We start from the raw sequence: 20,340 nt of genomic DNA, 5'->3' as shown, positions 1-20,340 counted from the left end.
GGCTTTTAGGCCCTCGATGTTGTGCCGAGCCTTGTCCAAAACCAAGATCAAGTTATCCCACTCTCTGTCATTCGGGTGTGCTCCATGTGCCTATCCAATAACCGCTTGAAAGTTCCTAAAGTGTCCGACTCCACTATCACAGCAGGCAGTCCATTCCACACCCTAACCGCTCTCTGAGTAAAGAACCACCTCAGATATCCCTCCTATATCTCCCACCCTGAACCTTATAGTTATGCCCCATTGTCACAGCGACATCCACCCGAGGAAATACTCTCTGAACGTCCACTCTATCTATCCGCCTCATCATCTTATAAACCTCTATTGAGTCACTTCTCATCCTCCTCCGCTCCAAAGAGAAAAGCCCTAGCTCCCTCAACCTTTCATCATAAGACCTATCCTCCAAACCAGGCCGCATCCTGGTAAATCTCCTTTGCATCCTTTCCAATGCTTCCACATCCTTGCTATAGTGAGGTGACGAGAACTGCACACAATACTTCAAATGTGGTCTCACCAGGGTCACATACAGTTGCAGCATAACCCCACGGCTCTTAAACCCAAGCCCCCTGTTAATAAACGCTAACACACTATAGGCCTTCTTCACGGCTCTATCCACTTGCGTGGCAATCTTCAGAGATCTGTGGACATGAACCCTAGGATCTCTCTGTTCCTCCACATTCCTCAGAACCCTACCATTGACCCTGTAATCGCATTCAAATTATTCTTACCAAAATGAATCACCTCACACTTATCAGGGTTCAAGTCCATCTGCCATTTTTCGGCCCAGCTCTGCATCCTATCAATGTCTCTTTGCAGCTTACAACAGCCCTCCACCTCATCCACTACTCCACCAATCTTGGTGTCATTAGCAAATTTACTGACCCACCCTTCAACCCCCATCCAAGTCATTGATAAAAATCACAAATAGCAGAGGACCCAGCACTGATCCCTGTGATACACTGCTGGTAACTGGTCTCCAGTCTGAAAATTTTCCATCCACCACCACCTTCTATGTGATAGCCAGTTACTTATCCAATCGGCCAAATTTCCCTCTATCTCACACCTCCTTACTTTCTTCATAAGCTGACCATGGGAAACCTTATCAAACCCCTTACTGAAATCCATGTATGCGACATCATCTACCTTCATCGACGCACTTAGTTACCTCCTCAAATAATTCAATCAAATTTGTAAGGCAAGATTTACCCTTCACGAATCCGTGTTGACTATCCCGGATTAAGCTGCATCTTTCCAAATGGTCATAAATCCTATCCTTCAGGACCTTTTCCATTAATTTACCGACCACTGAAGAAAGATTAACCGGCCTATAATTACCAGTGTCATTCCTATTCCCTTTTTTGAACAGAGGAACAACATTCACCTCTCTCCAGTCTTCTGGCACTATCCCCGTGGACAGTGAGGACCCAAAGATCAAAGCCAAAGGCTCTGCAATCTCATCGCTTGCCTCCCAAAGAATCCTAGTATATATCCCATCTGGCCCAGGGGACTTGTCGACCCTAATGTTTTTCAAAATTGCTAATACATCCTCCCTCAGAACATCTACTTCCTCCAGCCTACCCGCCTGTATCACACAATCCTCAAAATCATGGCCCCCCTCTTTGGTGAACACTGAAGAAACGTATTCATTCAATGCCTCTCCTATCTCTTCTGACTCCATGCACAAGTTCCCACTACTGTCCTTGACCGGCCCTAACTTCACCCTGGTCATTCTATTATTTGTGATGTGGAGATGCCGGCGTTGGACTGGGGTGAGCACAGTAAGAAGTCTTACAACACCAGGTTAAAGTCCAACAGGTTTGTTTCAAACACGAGCTTTCGGAGCACTGTTCCTTCATAGAATTTCTTTGTCATAGAATTTACAGTGCAGAAGGAGGCCATTCGGCCTATCGAGTCTGCACTGGCTCTTGGAAAGAGCACCCTAACCAAACCCACACCTCCACCCTAGCCCCATAACCCAGTAACCCGACCCAACACTAAGGGCAATTTTGGACACTAAGGGCAATTTAGCATGACCAATCCACCTAACCTGCACATCTTTGGACTGTGGGAGGAAACCGGAGCACCCGGAGGAAACCCACGCACACACGGGGAGAACTTGCAGACTCCGCACAGACAGTGACCCAAGCCGGGAATCGAACCTGGGACCCTGGAGCTGTGAAGCAATTGTGCTAACCACCATGCTATCGTGCTGCCTTCCTCAGGTGAATGGAGAGATATGTTCCAGAAACATTTATATAGACAAAGTCAGAGATGCCAGACAACGAATGAACGGGCATCGTGCGAAAATCACCAGGCAGGAATGTTCCCTTCCAGTCAGGGAACACTTCAGCAGTGAAGGGCATTCAGCCTCTGATCTCCGGGTAAGCGTTCTCCAAGGCGGTCTTCAGGACACGCGACAACGCAGAATTGCCGAGCGAAAACTTATAGCTAAGTTCCGCAAGCATGAGTGCGGCCTCAACCGGGATCTTGGATTCATGTCGCATTACATTCACCCCCCACCATCCGGCCTGGACTTGCAAAATCCTACCAACTGTCCTGGCTTGAGACAATTCACACCTCTTTAACTTGGGATCACCCGTTATCTCTAGATCTGTAATGATTTGATTACCCGCAAATGCTCGCATTCCAAGCATTGTCTGGCATCTCCATTCACCTGAGGAAGGAGCAGTGCTACGAAAGCTCGTGTTTGAAACAAACCTGTTGGACTTTAACCTGGTGTTGTAAGACTTCTTACTATTCTTTTATTTCTCACATAAGAGTAAAAAGCCTTGAGGTTTTCCTGGATCCTACCCGCCAATGATGTCTCATGCCCCCTCGTAGCTCTCCCAAGCCCTTTTTCAGCTCATTCCTTGCTACCTTGTCACCCTCAAGTGACCCAACTGAATCTTGTTTTCTCATCCTTACATACGCTTCCTTTTTCCTCTTGACAAGACATTCAACTTCTTTTGTGAACCATGGTCCCCTCACACTTCCTCCCTGCTTGACAGGGACTAACCTAACAAGGACACACAGTATTTGTTCCTTGAACAAGCTCCACTTTTCATTTGTGCCTTTCCCTGACAGTTTCTGTTCCCATCTTATGCTCCCTAATTCTTGCCTAATCGCATCATAATTACCCCTCCCCCCATTATAAACCTTGCCCTGCCATATGGTCCTATCCCTCTCCATTGCAATAGCGAAAGACACCGAATTGTGGTCACTATCTCCAAAGTGCTCTCCCACATCCAAATCTAACACTTGGCCCGGTTCATTACCCAGTACCAAATCCAATGTGGCACCCCCTCTTGTCGGCCAATCCACTGTGTCAGGAAACCCCCCTGCACACACTGTACAAAAACTGCCCCATCCGAACTGTTCGACCTATAGAGGTTCCAATCAATATTTGGAAAGTTAAAGCCACCCATGACAACTACCTTGAGACCTCCACACCTATCCATCATCTGTTTTGCAATTTCTTCCTCCACATTTCTATTACTATTTGGGGCCCGATAGAAAATTTCGAACAACGTGACCGCTCCTTTCCTATTTCTAACTTCAGCCCATATTACCTCAGTAGGCAGCTCCAGCTCCAGTTCCTTAATGCGGTTTCTGAGGAGCTGGAGATGGGTGCACTTCCCACAGGTGAAATCAGCAGGGACACTGATGGCATCCCTCACCTCAAACATTCTGCAGGAGGAACACTGCACTGCCTTCCCTGCCATCCCCTCTAGGATAGCTTGCTGATAAAACAAGAAAAAGAAAGAAAGAGTTTACCTAATATTCACTCAACCCCTTAGGTTAGAGGAGGTGGAAGGGTGGGGTCACTACAAGTGGAGTGTCTCGGATTTAGGAACCACCCAACTTAAATACAGGTAAAAATACAACACTTAACCAGCAACCACTGCGCTCCGCACTATAACAGCAATCAGCTGTTATGGGACCGCGCAAACAATTTAAATCTTTACTACTTACCCAGCAGTCACTCTGTCCTCACTCCGACCGGATTCAGCTGGAAACCCCCAAAAGTAAGTTTGGGAACCGTGGAATTACAGGGTTCCAGGATAGCACAAGATAACAATGGCAGGACATTTGGAAAACTCAGGCATCAATCAACATGCGTTTTTCGTGGTCAGGAAAATCAATTCCAATGAGATACGGGAAGGGATTTGCCGGGTTAGTGATTAACACTCAGGAGGCTGACAAGCTGTCGACCCATATACACACTTAATTCCCCACACACGCACCATTGCACCCAACAGAGAGCAGTAAGAAGAGCAGCACCCCATTTAATGGATGCCGAGCTCGAGACCCTGCTAGATGCTGTGGAAGACAGGCATGCAACCCTATACCCTGGGCAGGGAAGGAGGCTGCCAGCTGCCGCCATTCACTGTGCCTGGACGCAGGTGGCGGAGGTTGCCAGTGTTGTGAGCAACACCATCCGAAGCGACCAGCAGTGCAAAAAAAAACTGCATGATTTCCTTCGGGCGGCCAGGTAGCACAGTACCCCTGGCACCAGCCCCTGTCCCCAGCCCCTGTCCCACATACCCATTTGTCATCTGAGAGTACCTTTAAGAAATGGGTGTTTTTATAGAATAGCTGTAGTGGATATACCTTTAAGAACTGCAGTGATGCCAGAGTGTGGGTGGAGCTGGGCTGTCTGTCAGCTTTTACTTTCGCTTTGGACTTGCAGCTACAGGGTGTGTTTTAGTTTTGTTTTGAGAGCTAGATAGCTGCAGGCAAAGCACGCAGCTGTAAGGAACTCCTTCTGCAGGCTGCAGACTGACTTCAATTCATTTGGGGATTTCAAAGTGGTACATGACTCAGCAGAGAAGTTAAACCTGATGTCTTTCTGTAAAAGGGTTCTTTTTTTTGTCTTATGGATATTGGAAGGCAAGATTAAGAGTTACTTCTCGGGTACTCTATTCTTTGTGGAATTTATTGGTTGTTAAGATGTTTACTGTGGGTTTATAAAGTGTTAGCTAGTTTCATAAATAAACATTGTTTTAATTTAGCCAAAGTTATTCCTTTGTTGAAGAATGGTAGCAAGGATAATCCAGGGAACTACAGGCCGTAGTGGTCCTTAGTGGTCGTAGGTGGTAGGGAAATTATTGGGCAGAATTCTTCGAGACAGGATCTACTCCCATTTGGAATCAAGGGGTCATATTAGCGAGAGGCAGCACGGTTTAGTGAAGGGGAGGTTGTGTCTCGCTAACTTGAGAGAGTTTTTCGAGGAGGTCACAAAAATGATTGATGCAGGTAGGGCAGTGGTTGTTGTCCATATGGACCTCAGTAAGGCCTTTGACAAGGTCTCTCATGGCAGATTGGTGAAGTCACACGGGATCAGAGGTGAGCTGGCAAGGTGGATACAGAACTGGCTAGGTCATAGAAGGCAGAGAGTAGCAATGGAAGGGTGCTTTTCTGATTGGAGGGCTGTGACTAGTGGTGTTCCGCAGGGATCAGTGCTGGGACCTTTGCTGTTCGTAGAATATATAAATGATTTGGAGGAAAACGTAACTGGTCTGATTAGTAAGTTTGCAGACGACACAGAGGTAGGTGGAATTGCGGATAGCGATGAGGACTGTCAGAGGATAGAGCAGGATTTAGATCGTTTGGAGACTTGGGCGGCGAGATGGCAGATGGAGTTTAGTTCGGACAAATGTGAGGTGATGCATTTTGGAAGGTCTAATACAGGTAGGGATACGTGAATGGTAGAACCCTCAAGACTATTGACAGTCAGAGAGATCTAGGTGTACAGGTCCACAGGCCACTGAAAGGGCAACACAGGTGTAGAAGGTAGTCAAGAAGGCATACGGCATGCTTGCCTTCATTGACCGGGGCATTGAGCATAAAAATTGGCAAGTCATGTTGCAGCTGTATAGAACCTTAGATAAGTCACACTTAGAGTACAGTGTTCAATTCTGGTCGCCACACTACCAGAAGGATGTGGAGGCTTTAGAGAGGGTGCAGACGAGATTTACCAGGATGTTGCCTGGACTTTTTCCCAGGGTAGAGGGGTCAATTACTATGGAGCATAGGTTTAAAGTTCGAGGGGCAAGGTTTAGAGGAGATGTGCGAGGCAAATGTTTTTTACACAGAGGGTAGTGGGTGCCTGGAACTCACTGCCGGAGGAGGTGGTGGAAGCAGGGACGATAGTGACGTTTAAGGGGCATCTTGACAAATACATGAATAGGATGGGAATAGAGGGGTACGGATCCCAGAAGTGTAGAAGATTTTAGTTTAGATGGGCAGCATGGTCAGAACAGGCTTGGAGGGCCGAAGGGCCTGTTCCTGTGCTGTACTTTTCTTTGTACTGTAAATCTCTGTTACATCACACCTATAAGGTGCTCCCCATAACCACAGTCTATTCAAAGTTGTGGGTCAGGTGAACTCCACAATCCACTTTAAGGTCCTCTAAACCCTGGCCCATAATATGTTACACTACCCGCATCCCTACACCCCCCCCCCCCCCCCCCCCCCCCCCCGCCCCCACCCAGTGGGCAGACAAACCCCCACACTGTGCCACATGCCGGCATCCATACCAGGCGCCATGGCCAGCTGTCCTGGCCACTGAAGCCACCAGCTACCCACACTCTGGGCTGCATGCATTGGACTGTCTAACACTGTGCGTTTTCGGTTTTCTCCTCCCTGTCCTCAACCCAGGTGAAGGGCGCCCGTAACCGCTGGGCACAGGAGAAGACTGGAGGGGGACTGCTGGACTTGTAGCCTCTCACCGCTGCAGAGGGCAATGTACCTGCAGGTGCTGGTTTAGCACAGGGACTGCCTAAACAGCTAGCTTGAAATGCAGAACAATGCCTGCAGCGCGGGTTCAATTCCCATACCGGCCTCCCCGAACAGGCGCCAGAATGTGGCGATTAGGGACTTTTCACAGTAACTTCATTGACGCCTACTTGTGACAACAAGCGATTATTATTATACCTGGTCGGCGGGCCTAAGGAAAGGGCAGTCGCCAGGGTAGAGGTCTGCATCGGGCGAAGTAGTGAGACCACGCTGAGTTGCGGTTTTTGAAGGTACATGTCACCCACCACCACCCCACTGCACCCACACACCCACCCCTACTCCCCACCCCCCCCTCCCAAACATTGGTATAATCATATGCCTTCTGTAAGGCTAAGGGGGGGGTTGTTGGGTTACGGGTATAGGGTGGATACGTGGGTTTGAGTAGGGTGATCATGGCTCGGCACAACATTGAGGGCCGAAGGGCCTGTTCTGTGCTGTACTGTTCTATGTTCTATGTTCTCTTGTGTCTTGCAGGAGCTGGTGTTGGGGCGGGTCCTTCTGGTGTCCCCCTCCCCCCACTGCCGGACCCCAGGAGCGAACCAGCGACATGGATGAAACAGACATGGATGGGAGCCATCGACCCAAATCCCCAGACACCCTGGAGTTCAAGTCCGGGAATGACACAGATTTCCCGTCACAGCTGTCTCCAACACACTCCACATCCCAGAGAAATTTACCTTGGTTGGGCATGTTAGTTAAGAAGCTCCTGGGGCACTATCTGGTACGTACCATACACATGCTCTGGTACAGCAGGTGGAGGTAGGAGGGCGAGTCGACACCATGGACTAGCTGCTGTCCACACGGGTTTCGGTTTTCTGGAACAGACAGTCCCATCAATCGTGGAGATGCAGTCACAGAACCAGAGACTACATGAGTGATTGCCGGCAACCAACCAGTACCTTCAGGTGCAGTTGGAGGGGTCCAACCGCATGCAGGAGCAGGAAGTGGTGCCGGCCATGCGTGCCACCCAGGCTAACACCGCACGGATGGCATCTGCGGTGGAGGCCTTGGAGGAGAGGGTTTTGGACATGGATCAGCATGTCTAAGTCTGGGCATTCTGTGCAGGCGGTGGCAGAGAGACAGGACAAGCAGCCATGTGCCAGGGCCACATGGACATTGCAGCGACGCTCCTGAGCATACCCAATCATAGTGGACCATGGCCAAGAGCATCAGCATTGCCCAGGCACGTAGCAGACACAAAGGGAGGTGGTCCATTCCTAGAGGGAGGTGGCACAGTCACTGGCTGATGTGGTCCACGCCCTGTGCTCCATGGCCATGAGCATGCACAGCCTGGCCGAGATGCCAGCGAACCTCCAGGACTGGCAGTGCCATTTGGCGGGGTAGCCTCAGGCGTTAGCTCTGCTTGCACCTCTGTCCCATGGAGTAACCCGGGGCCATCGGGCATCCCGGGGGAGGAGGTGATGTTGGGGCCCGTGCCGGTGACTCCTGCAGCGGAGGTGCCGGAACACTGTAGCACCTCGGAAACCCCCTCCCCCTCCCTCCTGTCCCTGGCACAACACATCGGCAGCAGGCTGAACAGGGTGTCATCACGCTACCTGGACACCCGAGCAGCATCCAGAGCCATTCATGCCTGGTTGCCCCAGAAGATGGCCGCCAAAGGGACCCAGATCACATGACGGGAATCATAGCAGGCAGCTTCCACTCCCGATGTACCGTCTAGGGATCCTCTTAGGTGTAGTGTTGGGCCCGTAAGGCCAGAAAATTAGACAACAGTTAGGTTGGCACGGGTGCAGGGTACGGCTCAGTGTTAGGGAGCTGGGGCATGAATCTGTATATATATTTTCACACTAAACACCTGTGCACAATGTTACAAACTGCCTTGGTGCTCTGTCAGATGGGTATGAGGGGTAGGCTGGAACGGGCTGGCCACGGAGGGGGTGTGGAGTAAGCGGAAGTTGGTAGCTGGCTTGGCCCAGGGACTGCAGTACAGCCAGCGCCCACTGCTCAACCAACCTCCCCTCCCCCAACCCCGCCCTCCAAGCACCCCAGGGATTCGATGGGACCATGTGCTGGAATGATCAGCTCACATGAAGGGATCACCCAGTTCGATGTTGGAAAGTGCTACCATGGGCAAGGGGTCAGACATTGTCAAACCAGAGCTCATCACAGAGCGGGTTGTCATCATCCTCCATCCATGGACCATAACTGCAGTTACAGCCAACCCAGAGCCAACAGCCCGTGCTGTGGGACAAATCTATCACGGAGGAGTAGCAGGCAGGGGCGGGTGGGATGGAGCTGGGTTCAGTGTCCATGCCTCTGGCCAGACCCCCTCTAGACAGCGAATCTGGAGGCAATCCAAGCGTTCAGTCTATGTTGGCCCTGGCACACAAGTTGTGCGGCCTGTGCGGTCTTCCGTGCCTGCCCAGGCCCCATGTCCCAGCCATCCTCGCCCTTCCCCCGCATCCTCCTCATCGGATGATACTTTGAGTTCATCCTCCTCCTCCATCACGTTGCCCCTCTGCTGCACCATGTTGTGGAGGACGCAGCAGGATGTGACTGACCGTCCCAGCGCCATACTGGAGGGCCCCACCAGAGTGGTCCAGGCACCTGAAGTGCATCTTCAGGATGCCGAAGTAATGCTCCATCATGCTCCTGGTCGCTGCATGGCGTTGTTGTAGCGGGGGTCTCCGCATAGGTCTGTGGCTTTGGGATAGGCGTCATCAGCCATGACCACAGCTCGGGTAAGGTGTCTCGAAGAGGCATGGAACCGTAGAATGTGCCAGGATGAACGCGCCATGCACACTGCCCGGGTATCTGGTGCAGACGTGCATGATACGCATCTCATGGTCACACACCAGCTGCACGTTGATCGAGTGCAACCCCGTTCGATTTGTGAAGAGTGGACCGGCATCTGCAGGTGCTCAAAGGGTGACGTGCATCCCGTCAATCACCCCCTGGACCCGGGGCATCTTGGCGATGGCAGAAACCCCCATGCCCGGCCATCCTGGTGGGTTCGGTCCACATTAAAATGAATGTATTGTGCTGACTGGGATATAGGCTGCTCATGAGGACTCGGATGCACCGACCTCTGTGAGATCCCCGACAAGTCCCCACTCGGCGCCTGGAAAACGTAAAAGCTCAGGGTGACCGTCACCTTGACGGCCAGTGGGAGCGGGTGTCCTCCAGTCCCCCGCTGTGCCGGGTGGGCCATGATCTTGCAGATATGTCACATTGTCACCCTGCCCGGCAGGTCCTCGAATGAAAGGCACTGCCGGTACAAGCGAGGCCTCTTGCGGCACCTCATTTGCACTTCCTCCTCCTCCTCAGTCTGTTGGGCGGCTGGCTCTCCACCCTCAGCAGCTGCCTCCTGTTCCTCTGGGGCAGGCTCCGCTGTCGCAGCTTCCTCTTGATCGAGTAGTTCCAGCTTGTACAGCGGCAGAGCATCTCCCAGAGCTGCGGCGACGAGGAGGGAGGCCGCCATTGCTGGCTGTATTTCAATATCCATTGTCTGCAGGGGTTGATGTTAGCATGGTGCATACACCCGTGCCCAACCAGGTCCATCAACACGGTGGCGCCGGTCGGCACTGCGAACTCTGCCTCGTCATGTACCCCACCCCCCACCGTCAGCGGCCAGCAGTCTGGGGGCCTCTGGCCCTGGTGCCCGTCCCTGCTGCCAAGAGTACCATTGACCATTGGCTTGCAAGGCCCTTGCCAGTGGTACGCTCTGCAGTCCCCGCATGGCGCCCCCTGTAGGGTGTTATCCTTGAGCGGGCAGCATGATGCCCTGCCGGCAGGTGGCAGACGGCTGGGGCTTTGGTATAGGGGAAGGGGGGTTCAACCCGGCCCATGACCAAACCCTGGCAGGGCCCACCTCCACTAGCCCAGCAAGTGTCAGGACCAGCAATCCACAGTCACTCCTCTCTGTGTCCTCTCTCCTCTCGCTCTGTCATGAACCTCGGCGCCTGTTCCACAATTTTTAAAAGCAAAAGTGAACCCCGCCATTGGGAATTCCCCCCAGTGGAGATGGTGCATCACGGAGGCCACAGATAATACCAGGTCAGGCCCGCTAATGATAGGCAAACACTCTTTACTGTACGTGCGGAGTGGAATGCATTGATGCCACTGTCGAGGCACCGTAGAATTGTGACTTGGCATGAACCAGGCGCCCACCATAATTTTGGCGTCAAAAACGATTCTCCGCCCATTCGCCTTTCCCAATTTTAGCGTCGGCTGACGGAAAATACTGCCCATTTAGGACACATTCCCATGAATATCCAAGAGAATCAAGATGAACGTGCTGCCGAGGTTCCTCTTCCTTTTTAGATCCATACCAATCTTTATCCCAAAGCATTTTTCCAAAGCATTGACAGTCTAATCATGGCGTTTGTCTGTGTGTGTGTGTGTGTGTGTGTGGGGGGGGTGGGGGGGGGGGGGGGGGGGGGGTAAGAACCCGAGAGTCCCCAAACTGACTGCAAATGAGGAAAATCAAAGGTGGCTTGGCTTTACCAAATGTGCAGTACTACAAATGGAAAGCATGCGGGGATGGCTAAACGAACCCAACTCAGAGTGGGTACAGACGGAGGAGGCCTCCTGCAAGGGGACGACCCTCCGCGCCTTGGCTACAGCAGCATCCCATCCCCTTCGGTAAAAATACACATCAAGCCCAGTGGTAGTGGCCACACTGAAAACGTGGGCCCAATTAAGACAGCACTTCGGCTGACTAGGATGTCCCCCACAGCTCTCATCTGCGGCAATCACAAATTCCCCAGCCATGCTAGACTCTACCTTCAGGCAATGGAGACTGGATGGGGACACACTGACAGTTAGGGACTTTTACGTAGGTCACAGACTAACGACACTGGACGAACTGATGGAGGAGTGGAAACTGCCGACATGACAGGAGATGAGATATCTGCAAATAAAGCACTTCCTCCGCAAAGAGACAGGAGTGTACCACGAGGCCCCAGAAACTACACTATTAGAGGACCTGATAAACACGGACAGTAAAGAAGGGGGACTATGTGGGAAAATGTATGGACAGCTACTGGACGGAGCCAATTCACCACTGGACGAGACCAGACAGAAAATGGGAGGATAAACTGGGGACAGAAGTGGAGCGAAGCACTGAGCAGGGCCAACTCCCACCTCCTCCTGCACAAGGCTAAGCCTAATGCAGTTCAAAGTGGAGTGCAGAGCACACCTGACCAGAACCCAAATGAGCAGGTTCTTCCTGGAGGTGGAGGAAAAATGTGAACGGTGCCAGAGGGGTCCGGCCAACCACACCCACATGTTCTGGGCATGTCGCAAACTTGCTGGACTCTGGACAGCCTTCTCCAAGGCAATGCCCAAAGATGTGAGGGTGAAGCCATGCCCAAATGTGGCAACCTTCAGGGGATCAGAGCAGCCAGAGCTACACAAGGGGAAGAGAGCTGATGCCCTAGCTTTTGCTTCCCCAATCACACGCTGGAGAATCCTGCTCGGCTGGTGATCAGTAGCACCACCCACAGCGGCACACTGGCTTGCTGACCTTTCGGAATTTCTCCACCTAGAGAAGATTAAGTATGCCATCCGAAGGTCGGAGGAAGGCTTCCTAAACGCATGGGGTAGTTTGTTGACCTGTTCCAGAACCTGTTTGAGGCCATCAGCAATGAATAAGATGGGGAAAACGGGAAAGCTAGAAAGAAAAGGGAGAGGAAAAAAAATAAAGATGGGGGGAACCATAGCGTGCAACCCGGGGGAAGGGGAAAAGAGGAAAAAAGGCTGGGGGGACACAAAAGGGACAATGTGGGAGGGAGGGAGGGAGGAAGTTGACAGGGGAATAAAAGGAAGGGGAGAAAACACCCTCCCTCCTAAAAAAATGACTAGAGGAGACACAAGGGGAGGGGAAAAGAGGGAGGGAGGGACCACACGCCGAGCCAGAGGGCAGCAGAATGTGCATAGGGGAAATTAAGGGAAGGACCTTTCTAGATTAAGTCCCATGAATAAACCTTTCTGTATAATACAGTAAATAAACACAGCCAACAATGTATATAATTGTTTATAAATATTGAAAATGCCAATAAAATTTTTTTTTTTTAAATGAATATCCAAGAGATTGGGACAAGGGATTGGTTGTATTTACTATTAGCCAGCAGGGATTCTCTGAAAGAAACTATTTGGTTTTCACTCATTTGTATTGGTCCATGACCATGAAGTATTAAAGTTGATGAGCGAGAAGTTTCTAAGACAAAAAGATGAGTCCTCAATATTGGATTACATGTCCACGTTTGTGGAAAGACTCACAGGAGCTTGTCAGGTAGTCCAGGAGCATTTAAAGATTTTGGGAGGAAGAATTAAATGTGGGCAGATAAACATGCCAGGTCCAGGAAACTCCAAGCTGGAGATGAGGTACTAGCCCAATGTGCCGTGACAACATATACAAATTCATCAGCTCCTCATAGGAATGCCGGTTACTTTGGAATCTTTCCTCCCTGGTTGCTGAATGTTCCTTAAGATTTTTTCAATATGCTCATTAGATTGTCAAAAGTTTCCTCAGCTTATCCAAGGGAACATGTTCATAACTCCCATGAGTAAGTCCCATGAAATACCCTGATCAATATATTTTCTCTTACCAAACCATCTGGAACACAAATCATATCAGCAAAATATTAATTTGTTTTCTTGTTTTGTTGGAGGAGTAAGGGAATCCTTCTACTGTAGATACTAAGACCTGTTATTTCCAGAGAGTGGCATTTTGTAGTAGGCACTGAGGAAACACTTTGCAATTGCACAATTGCTATCATTTTAATAACAAAGAATAAAGAATAGACTACACCAGTAAAGGAAACATGTGATAAAATGATAGCAATTGCAAAGTGTTCCCTCACTAATAATAATACAATATTATTATTATATTATTACTGCGGGAACACTTTGCAATTGCACAATTGCTATCATTTTATCACAAGTTTTTTCTTTCATAGAACATAGAACAGTACAGCACAGAACAGGCCCTTCGGCCCTCGATGTTGTGCCGAGCAATGATCACCCTACTCAAACCCATGTATCCACCCTATACCCATAACCCAACAACCCCCCCCCTTAACCTTAACCTTACTTTTTAGGAAACAACGGGCAATTTAGCATGGCCAATCCACCTAACCCGCACATCTTTGGACTGTGGGAGGAAACCGGAGCACCCAGAGGAAACCCACGCACACACAGGGAGGACGTGCAGACTCTGCACAGACAGTGACCCAGCCGGGAATTGAACCTGGGACCCTGGAGCTGTGAAGCATTTATGCTAACCACCATGCTACCGTGCTGCCCCTTTCGATCCTCAAGTGTCCCTCTGGCTGTCACAGACGTGGAGTTTCCAACAATTTGCTTTTACAGAGCAATAAAAGCATACTGGTTTTCTGCTCGCTTTTATGCTTGGAATTCAATTTTTATTGACCGGATAGTTTTTATCTTATTTCCTAAAGCCAGGTTCAGTTCTATTCCTCCAGATTCCCTCTGAGATTACAAATACAAATACAATACCCCCACGAGCTGCCTACATGATCATCATACTCACCTTCCAGAACTGCTGCTTTAGAAACCTTGTAGTTTTCCAGGCGTTACCCAATGGTGGTTGGGATGCTAATTTGGAAATCTTCTATTTTTATTTGAGAGTTCTGTTCCAAGTTTTTGTACTCAAAACCACCAGTGCTGCAACATTTCTTTCTCCCTGACAATTTCTACAAACACTAATTTGTTTTTTTTTCCAAGCCTGAAATTTTAATTAATATGCTCCGAAGAATTTAGCATCAGAGTTTAAACTGTCTCATAATTTGAGGATGCTCTTCTGAAAGGCTAGAATAAACATTAATTGCTTTCCCCTCCAAAATGCTCTGTCAAATAAAGTCCATGTGCCCTTTTGCCACTTTAGCTGTGCAGTCGTTTTTCCAGACAAGATAAAAAATCTCTCAACTCTGTGCTCAGTGCATTTGGGCACCAGACAAAGATTATTAGCTATATCAAAGCACCAAGTGGGACTTGCTACATCACCCAACTATTATAATATCTATTTCATCCTGTTACCAAAGATATTATTTCTCTACTTCCTTTTCTCTTTCCTCCCGTGCTAACATCTCTCTCTGCGGCTTAGTTTGAAGTTTTACATTTTCATTTTCCATGTCTTTTAGAACATAGAACATAGAACGATACAGCGCAGTACAGGCCCTTCGGCCCTCGATGTTGCACCGACATGGAAAAAATCTAAAGGCCATCTAACCTACACTATGCCCTTATCATCCATATGCTTATCCAATAAATTTTTAAATGCCCTCAATGTTGGCGTGTTCACTACTGTTGCAGGTAGGGCATTCCACGGCCTCACCACTCTTTGCGTAAAAAACCCACCTCTGACCTCTGTCCTATATCTATTACCCCTCAATTTAAGGCTATGTCCCCTCGTCCCCTTTTGATCAATTTCCTCAGTTTAAAGTTTGAGTGTTTTTCTCTCCCATTTCTATCTCAAGCTGCTTTATTTGTAACTGAATTTGAACAAATGGCACATTGGCACAGTGGTTAGCTCTGCTGCCTCACAGAGCTAGGGACCCAGGTTAAATTCTGACCTTGGCTGACTGTATGAAGTTTGCACATTCTCCCCGTGTCTGTATGGGTTACCTCTGGGTACATCAGTTTCCTCCCACTGTCCAAAGATGTGCAGGTTAGGTGAATTAGCCATGCTAACTTATCCCTGGTGTCCAAAAAGTTAAGGGATTAAGGGGATAGGATGGGCCTAGGTAGGCTTTCGGAGAGTCAGTGCAGACTTGATGTGCCAAATGGCCTCCTTTTGCACTATCGGGATTCTATGATTCTAGCCAACTTAAGCTGCATACTACTTGGGTAATCTTTTCCTCTGCCAATGTCAGATGCTGTGCTATTACTTGAATTATATCTGCTCTCTCCTTTTAATCACAATGTATTTGCTGACATTATTAACCTTGGTTAATTGGTACAAATCATACATGGGGAGATTACCCATCTCCAAAAAAGTTGTAGCTTTGACAAAGCATCAATAAGTATAATAAAATTCACTGTTAAATCGGGTTAGCCTTAACTTTAGCAATTACTAGCACTTGTATCCGTTGATGAATTCAAAAAACAAAGGGCTCCCAATCTGTTATGAATCCAGACAGACCCCAAATTCTGGTCTGATTCCCGACCACACACTTTGGCCATATCACTGGCCATATCACAGTCATTTGTACCTGTGTCTAACCTGATCTGCAATTACAGTCAATTTTTTGGCATGATTCCATTCTTACTTCAGTGAAAGAGAGTAATCATTCTTGTTGCTTTGACTCTTTCGGATGAGATAGCTGCACTCTTTACACAGCCGTAGAAGATTTTCTGCATCTGTTCTGCCAATGGCCCCATGATACCATCTATGAGAGAAAATGGGCAAAACATTACTGCCAAAGGAGAAACCCTTGGTTTAAGGTATTCACATTCTCCTAATTGTGATATCCATATGCCAAGTTTTTTTTCCACTCACTTAACCTGTCTATATCCCACCATCGACTCTTTATATCATCCTCACCAGTGCTTTCCCACTTATTTTTGTGTCATTAGCAAACTTGGCAATAGTACACTAATTTACTGTAAATAATTGCGGCCCCAGCACTGATCCCTGTGGCACTCCAATAGTTACAGTTTGCCATCCTAATAATTCCCCTCCTCTAGCCAATCCTCTATCCATATTAATATACTACCGCAACACCGTGGGCTCTTATCTTAGTAAGTCGCCTTTTGTGCAGTATATTACCAAATTACTTTGGGAAATCAAAGTATATAAAATCAGGCATGATTTCCCCTTCATGAAGACGTGCTGACTCTGCTTGATTATACTACGTATTTCCAAATACTTTGCTATGGCGCCCTTTATAATGGACTGAAATGTTTTCCCAATGATGTTAATCCAACTGGCCTACAGTAACCTGTTTTTACCTCCATCTCTTTTTGAGGAGGGTATTACACTGGCAGTTTTCCGATGCTCTGAGACTTTTCTAGAATTTAAGGATTGTTGGGAGATTTTACTGCCAGTGCATCCACCACCTCTCTCGCTACTTCCTTACATATTATAGAATGCAACTTTTAGGGCAAATTTCGAGGGTCACGTAACCCCGCCGACTGAGGCCTTGGCAAACATTGGAGACCACGTGATACACTGACGAATCGGGGAAAAGCATGCTTGATTCCAGCAGGCTGGAGCCTTTAAAACCTGAAGAACAGGTCCAGTCTGGGAGAAGAGTTGGAGTCGCTAACTAGTATTGTAATGTTCCTGTCTACTTTTTGTAAATAGTTTTTGGGTCTAAATAAACTGTCTGTAGCTGCTATCCACTGATGGTTGCCTAGAATTCCTGTGACTATATTGGCAATGAGGTAGAACTACCCAATTGGACTTCCGGTGACGGGGATGTACTGAGCGGATGCACGAAAGGTGGCTCTCCTCCTGGACACTCGAATTTAGGCGCTTTAAACCTGAAATAGCCCTCTAAAACCAAGAGAAAAACCCTTCACCTTCTCCAACACCATAAGGACATGACATGCCAAGTGGCAGCAACTCCAGGAGCCAAAAAGACGGCAAAGGCAGCAAAAACTTGGAGAGAAGGACCGAGGGGATGGCAAACACATGGGATGACATGGTCCCAGCCGCACCTGAACAGGATGGACAACAAGACCATAAGCGGGACCCCCTCACCCCAATAGATGAATGGAGGGAGTCCCTAACACAGGAACTCCAGTAGCTCAAGAAATCCATAAAGTTGATAGCCATGGGGCCTCACGGTAGCATGGTGGTTAGCATCAATGCTTCACAGCTCCAGGGTCCCAGGTTCGATTCCCGGCTGGGTCACTGTCTGTGTGGAGTCTGCACGTCCTCCCCGTGTGTGCGTGGGTTTCCTCCGGGTGCTCCGGTTTCCTCCCACAGTCCAAAGATGTGCGGGTTAGGTGGATTGGCCATGCTAAATTGCCCGTAGTGTAAGGTTAATGGGGGGATTATTGGGTTACGGGTATACGGGTTACGTGGGTTAAGTGGGGTGATCATTGCTCGGCACAACATCGAGGGCCGAAGGGCCTGTTCTGTGCTGTACTGTTCTATGTTCTATGTTCTATGTTCTATGGTTAAAGTGGTGGTAGCAGGGCGGCACGGTGGTGCAATGGGTAGCACTGGTGCCTCACGGCCATCCTGTGTTCGATCCTGGCTCCGGATCACTGAATGCAGTTTACACATTCTTCCCGTGTGTGGGGGATGTGCAGGCTAGGTGGACTGGCCACGCTAAATTGCCCCTTAATCTGAAAACAAAGAACTGGATACTCTAAATTTTAAAAAAAAGTAGCGGAGGCAAGCGGCAAGACAGAGGAGGAGGAGGCATTGCATTAATATGAATTAAGGAGGCAGTTACTGCAGTAAGGAGATATGATATCTTGGAAAGGGCATCAAATGAAGCTTTGTGGGTAGAGGTTAGGAATAAAAAAGGACAGCTACGTTGAGAGGTGTTTATTATAGACCCCCAGACAGTCAGCGGGAAATTGAGGAGCACATATGCGTGCTATTCGTGGAGGGCTATAAAAATAATAAGAGGGTAATTATATTCGGTGATTTCAACTTGCCCAAAATTAATTGGGATAGCCATCATGTTAAGGCTTTGATGGAGTGGAGTTCTTGGAATGAGGGGCTGGTTTAGCACAGAGGGGCTGATTTAGCACACTGGCCTAAACAGTTGGCTTGTAAGGTAGCAGCGCGGGTTCAATTCCCGTACCAGCCTCCCCGAACAGGCGCCAGAATGTGGCGACCGGGGGCTTTTCATAGTAACTTCATTGACGCCTACTTGTGACAATAAATATTATTATTATGTATACAGGAGAACCTTTTAGCTCAATAGGTAGAGGATCCAACAAGGGATGGTGCAGTCTGGACCTAATTCTGAGGAATGAAGCCAGATAGTTGGTTGATGTGTTGGTGGGGGAGCATTTTAGTGATAGCGACCACAACATGGTTCAATTTAAATTTGTTATGGACAAAGAAATAGACAAGTTGCAAAAAAAGGTTTTGGATTGGGGGAAAAGAGATTTTAACAAAATTATACCTGGCCAAGGTAGACTGGAAAGACGTAATTGTGGGGAAACCTATAGAAGAGCAATTGGGGGAATATTCAAAGATGAAACGGGGTAGGGTAATAAAAAGGTGTAACAAACCAAAAGAACCATCGATGACCAGAGACATTCAGGATACAATAAGAAGGAAAAGAGAGGCTTTCAAGGGATAAACTCCGCAGAGGCATTACTGGAGTACAAAAAGTGCCGAATGGAGCAGGATGGAGAGCAAAGAAGGGATATATGAAAGCTCTGGCTGGTAAAAGTAGGGAAAATCCCAAGGTAATCTATAAGTATATCAAAGGGAAGAGGATAAAGAGGGAAAGGACCAAGGGGGCATCTATGGGTGTTCAACATCCTACATTGATAGGGTGTTGTACGAATATTTCACATCTGTCTTCACCCAAGAGAATGAGGAGGTAGTTATGGAACTCTGTGAGAGAGATTGTGAGGTTCTTCAGCAAACTGTCATAGGGAGTGACAAGGTACTGGAGGTATTGACGGGCTTAAAAGTGGACAAATCTCCAGGTCTGGATGAATTATGTACCAGACTTCTGTGGGAGGCGAAGGAGGAGATTGCCGGTGCTCTGACCCAAATTTTTAATTCCTCTCTGGCCAGAGAACTGATGCGGGGCTGTATAGAACTTTAGTGAAACCACAGCTGGACTACTGTGTGCAATTCATGTTGCCACATTATAGGAAGGATGCAATTGCACTGGAGGGGGTGCAGAGACCAGCAGCTAATGTGGTCCCACTATTTAAGAAAGGTTGCAGAGAGAAGCCAGGCAACTACAGATCACTGATTCTCAAGTCAGTAGTTGGTAAACTACTGGAGAAGATTCTGAAAGAGAGAATCTATCTCCATTTGGAGAGGCAAGATTTGATAGTCAGCATGGCTTTGCCAGAAGGTGGTCATGCCTAACAAATTGGATTGAAATTTTTGAGCATGTAACCAGGTGTGTAGATGAGGGTAGTGCAGTTGATGTCATTTTCACTGATTTCAGCAAAGCCTTTGATAAGGTCCCACATGGGAGGCTTATTAAGAGACATGGGGGATTTGACAAAGTGGATTCATAATTAGCTTAGCAATAGGAGACAGAGGGTGATGATAGACAGCTGCTTTAGTGTGGAAGCCAGTGTCCAGTGGCAGACCACAGGGATCCGTGCTGGACCCCCTATTGTTTGTCATTTAAATAAATTACACAGATGACTATGTGGGGGTACGATCAGTAGGTTTGTGGATGACACAAAAATGGGCCGGGTGATTAACAGTGAGGTTGAGTGTCTTGGGTTACAGGAAGATATAGACGGGATTGTTAAATGGGTGGCTAATTGGCAGATAGAATTTAACCCTGAAAAGTGAGAGGTGACAAACTTTGGAAATATATATACTATGAAAAGTCTGACATTGGGAGGTTCCGAAGAACAAAGGGACTTTGGCATGTTTGCCCCTAGGTCTCT

The 20,340-nt window shown here is 48.4% G+C and overlaps 1 protein-coding gene across 6 annotated transcripts in view; it reads right to left on the bottom strand.

Annotated features, from left to right (window-relative positions):
* LOC119970175 (SH2 domain-containing adapter protein B-like) overlaps positions 1-20,340 on the bottom strand; it is a 117,054-nt gene that overhangs the window by 25,168 nt on the left and 71,546 nt on the right. For 3 of the 6 annotated variants that reach the window (XM_038804366.1, XM_038804361.1, XM_038804362.1), the window contains one exon: positions 16,050-16,169. The exons of 2 other annotated variants lie outside the window; for them this stretch is intronic. In XM_038804366.1, the coding sequence (XP_038660294.1) occupies positions 16,050-16,169 (120 nt within the window). Of the gene's footprint in view, positions 1-16,003; positions 16,170-20,340 lie in introns of all 6 variants that reach the window. One more of the 6 variants, XM_038804364.1, reaches the window with a different exon arrangement.

This window comes from Scyliorhinus canicula, chromosome 8 (assembly GCF_902713615.1).
Source record: "Scyliorhinus canicula chromosome 8, sScyCan1.1, whole genome shotgun sequence".
Classification (NCBI taxonomy): Eukaryota; Metazoa; Chordata; class Chondrichthyes; order Carcharhiniformes; family Scyliorhinidae; genus Scyliorhinus; species Scyliorhinus canicula.
This window is presented reverse-complemented; position numbering and strand designations above follow the sequence as displayed.